This window comes from Uloborus diversus, chromosome 8 (genome assembly GCF_026930045.1).
Source record: "Uloborus diversus isolate 005 chromosome 8, Udiv.v.3.1, whole genome shotgun sequence".
Lineage (NCBI taxonomy): Eukaryota > Metazoa > Arthropoda > Arachnida > Araneae > Uloboridae > Uloborus > Uloborus diversus.
The window spans coordinates 79626828-79637029 of record NC_072738.1 but is presented as its reverse complement, the minus strand read 5'-3'; the positions used below and the strand labels follow the sequence as shown (position 1 = coordinate 79637029).

At 31.5% G+C, this 10202-nt stretch overlaps 1 protein-coding gene across 1 annotated transcript; it reads left to right on the top strand.

Annotated features, from left to right (window-relative positions):
* The first annotated feature begins 913 nt into the window (after positions 1–913).
* Positions 914–9958, top strand: LOC129228442 (phosphomannomutase 1-like). The gene is made up of 5 exons (XM_054863123.1): positions 914–1134; positions 5482–5599; positions 6363–6439; positions 8710–8801; positions 9907–9958. The coding sequence occupies exons 1-5, from the start codon at positions 1072–1074 to the stop codon at positions 9956–9958; spliced, it is 402 nt and encodes a 133-aa protein (XP_054719098.1). The 5' UTR covers positions 914–1071.
* Positions 9959–10202: the final 244 nt, after the last annotated feature.

Here is a 10202-nt window from a genome sequence, read left to right as displayed (position 1 = left end):
TTCCGCTGATTTCTTCAAAACGACGAAGTAGTATAATGACTATGCAGAATATTATGCCATCAAGTATTAAGTCATAATTAAAATAAGTACTGCATTTGTGGATGAAAACAATGTTAAATTGAAGAAGTATCGCATATTTTAAGTAAATAAAACCAATTTTACTTCCAATGTAAAATGAAGGCTACTGCAAAAATGCTATGGTAAACAAAAAACGAGTCTTGCATTGAGTTGCCAATTTAGAATTGAAAATTTTCAACAATAACATTCCATTAATTCTAAAATCAACTTTGCATTCAAAACAGACGCCATTGATGTTTTTCTGCACTTGCGAGAGATTTTCCAGACTTACAAGAGCTCGAGAGCAATTGCAAATTTTGCGAGGGAATCGGGACTGAAGACAATCGCAATGTTACACTTGAATTCAAATTGGGGAAATAGCGATCGCATCGGTGCATTGCGATCGGCCGTGTTTCACTTGAATCCCTGTGTAGGTTAAGGAAAAGAGTAATTTTTCATCGAATTGAAAAACTGATATTTATTCAAATTCACTCAGAACAAGATAAATAAAATGTGTACTCACAGTTTATATCAGATATTTTTGATGTTACGCTGTTGCAGATGACGATTCCAAATGATAAATTACGCAAATAAAAAAAATACACATAACAAACTATTTGTTTTGCCCAACGCAATGTTTTAGTGTTGTCGGCAGTTTTGTAAATCTCCGCAAGGTAGCGTATTCGAGCGCTGGAGTTCCGAATTATATTATATATTAAAAGCATTTCAAAATCATAATGACGTATTTAAATCTTATTATTTTAGGACGTCCTTATTTTAAATGCATTGTCAAATAATTTTTTATATTACCATGTTGTGGCATCAGCTGAACATTGTTTATGCTGATGTGGTTTTTAAAATGTTGTTTTTGACAGCAGTCAAAAATCCCGGTATCTTCTACTACATCTTTATTCCGGTGAAGTACTACGGAATAAAAGGAAGAGTTGGATTCGAAATTGATGAATAAGTTCTTACTTGTTCAAAACGTCGTCTCAAATTCGGAACATTTTAACCATGGGCAGGGAAAAAATTCTTTTCTTATTTGATATTGATGGAACTCTTACTAGATCTAGACAGGTATGTTATCCATCGATTGAAGTACAAAAATTAAAAAAGGAGAAAACATTTGCAAAATATTTTTAAATCCTGCTTATTTTTTTAAGTTTTAGAGTTATGCTAATATTTTTCAAAGGTTTTTGCTATATTACTCGATGAATTAAAATTAAAGCAGTTGTACTGTTTAATAATGTTTGATAAGTTATTTACAGTCGGCTACTATTAAATGTAGCATTTATGCCATACAATATATTGAACATAGTTGGTTTATTCCTTAGTTCTAGTTATTGAATGAAATGATTTTCTTGATTATTTTTTTATTATTGAAATTGAAGGATTTGCTGCAAAAAAGAAATAGCTCCATTTTCAAAGTTTTCGAAAGGTCTGCATTAGAGCTGGAAACTTAAATCCACTTTTTCTTCATCATAGTATTATAGTACCTGCTGTGAGGGACATCTCCAAATAAAGGGTATCTCTGGGCATTTTTTTCTGGTCCCAGTCTTTTTGAATAGGGGCCTCCTTGTATTTTCCTCTAATCAAGGAGTATTCCGTTTAAAGGAGTCTCATAGGGGAAAAAATCATGTCAAAATGAACATGAGTTATTGATTTTACAGAAACTCAAGGTTCTCTTTTTGTCTAAAAACTAACTGGTGAAAATTTGACATTAACATATCATGTACAATGAAGCAAGTATTAATTGTAAAAATTTCGCTGAAATTTGCATGCCTGCTCAACAATTTATTCACCTAGGCTCAGTTTTGATGGATAGTGAGTGTATGGCCCATTGCAAACAATGTAGAAAACTTGAAAAATGTGTGTGCACTCATTTGAGCTTACTTTACTTGTATTCCATTATAAATTATATGACATCAAGAAAATTCATGTAACAAATTACTTCAAAATAATTTCTGTATGTTCCAAAACATTGCATTGGCGAATTTTGATTAAATTTCCATCATTAAAAGTTTAAACTTTGAAATTATTAAAAATTACTTTGATATGATGTATAAATCTTTTTCAGTAAGACCTATCTGTCAGACCTTGACTTAACAAATTTATTGGTACTGAAACTTTTACACGTTAAATCAAGGTTATTTGTAATATTTAATAAAAAAATTACACATACCTAATTCAAAAGCCCTAATAAGCAACTGCACAAAAGACAGGTAGCAGTACTAGGCCGAGTCTAGAGCATGAAATTCTGCTATTCCAGCCTTTTTCTGATTGAGGTTATGATTGCAACTTGTCTAAACAGTTGTTTTTAGTGTGTGCAAACTTGTCACATGTAAGTTTATAGAAACATCTGATATCATCAAGGTAAAGATAGCTTTTTGTTTGCATTTTATTTCTTAATAAAATTACAGTGTTTTAAGGTTATAGCTATATAGTTAACACAGAACTAATCTAAGTTAATAAAAGTGCACTGGTTGCCTTAAAATGGGGCTACTTGAACCCAGCGTTCAAGCAGCCCCAGACCACATTTCATTACTAAATTATGTTAAGTAATGTTTGTAATCTTTTAAAATAAAGAGGTTAGTTTATAATTATACCCGTTTATTTGCAGATCTGGGTATAAAAAGGGTCCGAAAGTAAAAGAGAACTCTTTGAACTAGGGAATATGCGGATTACTAAGAGGAAAAACTACAATTTAGTCCAGATTCAATTAATTCCAGGGAAATATCTTAGAGAGTGGCATCAACTCATTTTGACTTAAGTATATCAACTCGAAAAAAGGAAAATAAAAGATCGCTCGCAAAAGAAGCTTGAGTATCCTTTAGTATTTGTAGCGAGGAAGAGCAGGTATTAAATAATATCAGAGAAAATAAATTTACCTAAGCCATTAAAGAGAGGAGTTTTCATTCTTTCCAATGTTTATATAATGAGCATTTCAATTGGTTTTGCTATAGATTACATTTCTATTTGAGAAATTATGTTTGCCTAAAAATATGTTTTTATGAATGTACATTGATTTTATATTAATAAATTAATATAAAATCAATGTACATTAAATAATTAGCAATTTTTATAAATAGTTTGCTCACTAGAATGTATGTTTTGAGTTTTCTTTCAAAATCATTGGTCCTTCTTGATATCACTACCTGTTTTGCAGCTTTTTCAAATGGATTTGCTGAGTAGGACCAAGTAGTCCTAGCGCAAGGCTACTTGAACCCAATTTTTAAAAATAGAAAAAAAATATATGTATAAAGAGTTAAATTTTTTGTTTAAAAAAGGCTTAAGGTGGTAGCAAAACGTCTGAAAAGTGGTAAAAACAAGGTGATCAGTGCACGTTATGGGTTTAACCAAAAATCTGTAAAACTCGCAAAAAATACAAAATTTCAGGTCCAAGTAGCCCCAGTTTATGGTATTCACTGGTTGCCCCCTCGCCCATCAAAAGTTGCTGATTCCAGAAGAGATCTTTTTCTGCTTCAGACAATATGGATAATAACATTTGGGAGACAATCCAATAGTTCCAACTGCAATTAATTTTAAACAAAAAATTTGGTTAAAATAATTCATTAATTCGAGGTTTAATATTTGGTAAATAGTGGTTTTTGCCTTCATTTTAGTTGAGGAAAAAGAAAAATTCGCTAAATCCCAAAATTTGTTAAATGGAGGTTCATTGAATCAGAGTCCGACTGTTGTTTAAATTTTTTTTTTTTTTTGTAAAACTTAAAAAGAGTTAATATACTGCATATGCATCAACTCGTATATCTCTGAAGAAGGGATATCTCTATTTAGGGGATAAGATATCTAGTCTCTTAGTATTCCTTGTTGAGAGACTCTACCGTATTTTAATAGCTCTCTGGTGTATGCTCCTGAGGTTTACAGTAGAAGTTATGAAAAGTTTTAAAAAATTAGAATCAGATGGGGGAATTTAGCTTTAAAGCAGACCTTTTGAAATTAGGAGCTACCCTCTTTTTTTTTTTTTTGCAGCAGCAGCAGCTGCAGCAAACCCTTTAATTTGAGTAGAAGAGCAGTGAATGAACACTTAAGCACAATTTTATTTTCAAAAACTCATATCATTGTCAAAAACTAATATTTGGCATAGGGCAGTAAAAAACTGGGAAATATTTTATAGCTGATGCATCGGGTTTTTCGGGAAGTTGAAATTAAAAAAAAAAGACCTCAAACCAGTGAATGAACCTCAACCAGCAGATAAGTATGGCATATTCTAGTGAATTTCTTTCTGGAAAGGAAGAGATTGACATTATTATCGGTCACAGGCCTGTGTCCAGATTTCATGAAGGGAGGAGTTTTAATTTTCCCTGTGTGTGTGTGTGGGGGGGGGGGGTCAACCCCTCACAACCTTTAGTTTCATGAAATTGTCAATCTCAGTATGGCATTTATGCACCTGTAAGTAATGCTGTACCCTCCCCCCCTCCCCTAGGAGGATAATTCTGGCTGCACAAGTGACCAAAGTATTCCTTCATTTTGCAGGTTAACTTTAATCAATCCTTGTTTGTTTCTTTTTAATTAAATCTGTTTACTATGCATTTTATTGCAACAAGTATTAAAAACTCTACACAAATTCTTTTGTTGCAGAATGTATATCAGATTTTATGTTCTGAAATAATGCTTAATATGTTATTACTCCTAACGAGTTCATTACAGGAACAAGCTTGTTGTAGATGTAAATTACATTACTAAACTCAATCACTAAGACATCTTCATAGCTACAACATATCCCAAAATCATCATTACCGCCTCAAGATAAGCAATTTTAATGCTTTGTATTTATAGCTCATTAAGCAATTCTACCACCACAGTTTTTCCAAAATACTATTTCAGTCAGTAAAGCTTTAACAATTGTAAATTACATAACATTTGAATGTTATGTAAAACTTTTTAAGTTAAAAAAGAAGAAAGAAATGCAAGCATTTAGGTCCAACTGAGTTGAATTAGAGGAAAAAATTTCAGAATTACCGAGCTACAGTACTGAAACACTTTACAATGAAAGGAAGAAAAAAAAAGAAGCGCAAAATGCAGTCATTCACATTAAAGTTAATTTAAGTCGATCATTTTCTTCATTTGATAGATATTTTTTTTCCCCCGATGGGAGGGGTTTAACCCCTAGAACCCTCCCCTTGGATATGGTTCTGAGGGGTCAATTCTCCTAAGAAACATGATTTAAAATGTTATTTTTTCAAAAAAAAATTACAAACTGTTAATTCATTGGTCGGTCTACCATAAATGTTACTATACAATCAGCAGATGAAGATATCTTTTGAACCACCTTACAATAACAGTTTTTTGTCAACTTATCTAAATTATAATTTTTTTTTTCATTTATGAATTTTTTCGTTAAAATCAAATGTATTTGGATTTGGGGTTTGTTAATATATATATATATATATATTTTTCTCTAAGGATGTAACTGCCAAGATGAAGACATTTTTAACTGAGTTATGTCAAAGAGTTCCTGTTGGTCTTGTTGGTGGCTCAGATTTGGCTAAAATTGGTGAACAAATGGGAGACGGTCTTGACGGTAAGTTTTAGCCTATACAAAATTCAAGAAAGTATCATTTTAACAATAAAGATCTAATTTGTATACACTTGGCACCCAAAGGGACTATAATGATATTGATGCAGTTTTTCAGGGTTTGCTAGATTTTAAAGGAATATTTCTTGTTTGAAAGGGAAGTCAGATGCTATGAATGTAGGATATGAAAATTTTTGAGCAGGAGACTAAAGGAGATATTTCGAAAATTTTATCAAGTGTAAAATGTTTAATGATAATTTCACTTTGGTAACCCTTTGAATCGATTATTTCAAAAAGGGCGAAAGTCCTACGGGAATCCGTTAAAAATACGTTCTTTCTGAAATAATCAATTCCAAGTATAAGCTGTTCAACGGCTGTTACAATGTTTTCTGCGACCCTAGGTGAATGTTGAAAATCCTACCCCACCTTAATACACACTATATAGCCTGGTTTGAATGCTTTTATTATCAATAACTAAGTCTTTTAATTAATTCTATAGTGAGCATTACATTTAAATTAGTTTTTTTTTTTTTTTTAATACGTACTTTTGAGCATAGACATTTTACTAATTGTGAAAGTACAATTGCCATTCTAAAAACAAGTAACCCATACTCAGTAACTCTGATACTCAATATTAAAAAATTAACTCCTTTCTTGAACATTCTTCAGTTCCAAAATAGGCTACATCTTTCCAAATTAAGAAATTTGTTATGTTTTATTGATGATTATTTCCTTTATTTCTTTATTTATTCATTTTTTTTTTTTACAGTTGTCAAATCATATGAATATGTGTTTGCTGAGAATGGGTTAGTTGCATACAAGAAAGGAACATGCATAGGAAAACAGGTATGATATCAAATTTTCAGAGGGGGAAAAAACTTTATTATCATGCATAGGGATTATACATTTTCATGCATCAAGAAAAATATTTCTCAGAGTATCAGTATTTCAAAAGTTTTGACTAGTTTCTTTTGATATATGCATGTTTTCTTTCTTTTTACCATACGATCCATCAGAATTCGTGTACCTAAGTTCAATTTCTTTTTCATGTTTTCATTCTACATTGAAAGTTAATACAGCAATTGAGTCATATTTGAGATTCATAATGAAAAGTCATTATTGACCTTGTATCTAACAGATACATGATATGAGCCCCCTAAAATGTCTCCTCCTCACATTAGTATATTGGAAAAACATGTTAAGTTAAAAGTGAACCTCCTTTTATATTTTTATTAGCAAAAACTTGTAAAATGACAAGATAAATCTTGTAAAACAAAATATAGGTGCTTATAAGCTTCTTGAAAATAGATCAAGAAGTCGATGTATATCTCGGGGATACAAGATCAGCATTTGAGTGTTAAGAATTAGAATTAATGCTCCAATACAATACAATGCAATACAAATGTGGCGACCGGTAAAAGGCTCTGGGCCCAGCTAGGCTGGCCCTAGTCAGTTTATTAGTTAGTCCCCAATGAAGATCAATGGCTCACTTAAAGCTATCACCCCCCCCCCCCCCCCCCCGATCATTTGCCTCTTCCGGTAAGCTGTTCCAAGTGCCCACGACCCTACTGAAGTAGTAATTTTTCCTAAGTTCCCTGTTAGCCTGAGATTTGAATAGCTTTAAACAATGACCCCTCATTCTTCTTTTCATGCAAAAATTTAATCCAGCAATATCTTTCATTTTGATAAATTTAAACAATTGAATTATGTCCCCCTCTGGCACTCCTTTGCTTCAGGCTATACAAATTAAGCCTATTAAGTCTGGTATCATAATCTAAATCTGAAAGTCCCCTTACTAAACTAGTTACTCTTCTTTGAACCCTTTCCAATACAGAAATATCTTTCTTCAGATAAGGCGACCAAAATTGAACAGCTTACACCAAATGAGGTCTTACTAAACTCCTATATAAAGTCAGAAGAACCTTATTAGATTTGTTTGAAATAGATCTATTGATAAAATGAAGTAACTGCTCAAAGTATGCTTTAGAAAGCTGAGAGCTTGATGCTTCTTGTTTATTTTACATTTCCATTTATTGAACAGTGTATGTTGAGAAGTTTAATTTTATTACTAGTAGATATAAAATTAGATCTTTTTTCATCTGTCAGTTTTACACATGTTTCATTATAAATTTTATTGAGTAGCGAGCTTTAAATCAAAATGAATAAGCACTCTTCTTGTATTTATATACTGGACATTACTCTTAAATAATAGAAATAATAAGCATCCAGTTGTTAATTGTCTAAAATTTTTATGAAGTTTATTAAGAAAGTGATCATAATCAAAATTTTTAAGTCATCGGTGTGATGTTGTACTTTTGTATTATTTCAACACTTTCAAAGCATTCCTCATTTCAGCATTTGTAAAAAATAGCTTAACATGAAGGCATTCCGCATCCAACCCATTAGCTGCATTGGGCATAGCGTTTTCCTATAACAATCTGGTGAACTTTTTACTATGTTAATGTGGGTGCTAAAGCAATATTTCAAATGATTTCTATCCATGACTGGAGCTCTTGAGATGTCATATCTGAAAAACATTTCTGTCATTTTATAATTTCCTCATCAACTTTTTAGAAAAATCTTGAGTAAGCAAAGCAGTTTGCTTATTTCAACAGAAACAAAATCTCTGCTTCAAAAATTGATAACATTAAATGATTAATGAGCATATAAAGCAATAATTTTAAAATACGAACGAAAAGATAAAATCGGGACTGAGTGATTTTAGTGGCCATAAGCAATTGATAACATTAACCATGATGACATTATGTAAGCTGACTGTATTAAAATCATAGCTATTGAATTTTTAAATGAACTGCAATTTATTTGAAATGTTTAGATCATAATATATGAGATCATAAATTTTCAGTAAAAATAAAAGATAAATATTGTTTAATTTTTAATGCAAACACAAAAATATTTATTACACAGAGTACTATGAAGATAGAGGGAGACAGTGATGTCTCAATGTAGAGTCCACTCCAAAACAGGACTGAAGTCAGAATTCCTAGTTGTGTGCATTCTGCCTTTAATAAAATCAAACAATTGTATGTTATTTAGGATACAAAATGCAACAAAAATGTCTTTAATTTTTATTAAGTTTGTTTATTTATTTCTAGAGCATTCTTGACTTTATGGGTGAAGAAAAGCTGCAGACTTTCATAAATTATTGTTTACAATACATGTCAAAAATAACCCTGCCAGTAAAGAGGTCAGTATGTATTAGTGATTCTTCAAATTTGCACTCTGTATTTTCTTTGAACTTGTGACTTCTAACTCTACCAATTTTTAATTAATTGAACCCTTAGACAACCCTAAACATGATTCAGATTAACAAGATGCTGAAACTGATTTTCAGATGTTTGAAGAGAGACTTTTTCTAGATAAAATAAACTACTAAATTTGGTTACAACTAGGTATTGCAATACTGGACCAAGACTGCAATACCGGTATTTGGTATTTTTTAACGTGATATCGGAATACCAGTATTACTACCGGTATTAGAAACATCCCAAAAAAACATTCAAAAATATAATGTTTCGTTGCCACATTTTATTATTTTGTGCAAAAAGTGCATTATTTACTTACTGTGAACAAATATAAAATGAAGGAGCAAATATCATAATAAAAAATCAATAATAGCTAGCAACATTAAGCATCTATTTAATTGTCACTAAGCCTGGAACTCATTTTAGTGAACAAATTTCCTGCAATTGAAAATATTTTTTCTGAATTCAAGCAGACTAGTGGTACTGTTAATAATGAGTTGTTGTTGCCTAGAAGTCCTTCATCTTCAAATAATTTGACCTTTCAAGAATAACTTGTTGGTTTTGAAAAAAATATTTTTGTGAGTGTTAGTTTTTTTAAGTATTGTGAGTTATATATTTTTTAAAATCATTATTATTTATAGCTAATTGTAACTGTTCTTTGAGCAACAATAGGGTTGTTTCCAAAATTTTAAGAGTTTTTTTTTTTTTTTGAAAGATCATGCTTAAAAACATAGGATTTAACCATTTTTTAAATAATTTAACAGTTTTAACTACAGTAGACCCTCGTTTTATGCAGGTTTATTTTACGCAGTTTAAGATTTGACACTTTTATTTTATTTTACGCAGATGAGTTTCGTTTTACGTGGATGTGGCAATGCAAACAGATAAATTTTCCAATTTTTCAAAATCCAAATTCCTAAAGATTGCTGATTACACGTAATAAACTGCATTTTGGCATGCTAATAATCGAGCTTCCCGTGGGATACCCGTCCTGTAGTAGGGAAAAGTGTGAAAGACGATTCCTCTGACCATATTACTTTCTTCCAGTCATCAATCAACCAGTATTTGTGAATGTGGCACCACTGTAGACGACGTTTAGCGTTAACATCTGTGACAAGTGGCTTGGGAATTGCTACTATGCCGTAAATATTCTGTTTATGAAGATGCCTTCTAACTGAAATCACTGACACTGGTGAATTCAGATGCTGATTGAACTCTGCGGTTACTTTTGCTGCAGTTGATCGCTTTCTAGACATTACAATCCCCTTTAATACCCGTTGGTCTCCTTCACTGAGCCTCTCCTTCCGCCCAGTATTTTTCTTTGCTTAGCTTGTCTTACGCTC

Coding starts and splice junctions, on each gene's coding strand:
- LOC129228442 (XM_054863123.1), top strand. CDS start 1,072: ATGGGCAGGGAAAAAATTCTTTTCTTATTTGATATTGATGGAACTCTT. Junction 1,135..5,481: donor CTCTTACTAGATCTAGACAG/GTATGTTATCCA, acceptor TTTTTCTCTAAG/GATGTAACTGCCAAGATGAA. Junction 5,600..6,362: donor AATGGGAGACGGTCTTGACG/GTAAGTTTTAGC, acceptor TTTTTTTTACAG/TTGTCAAATCATATGAATAT.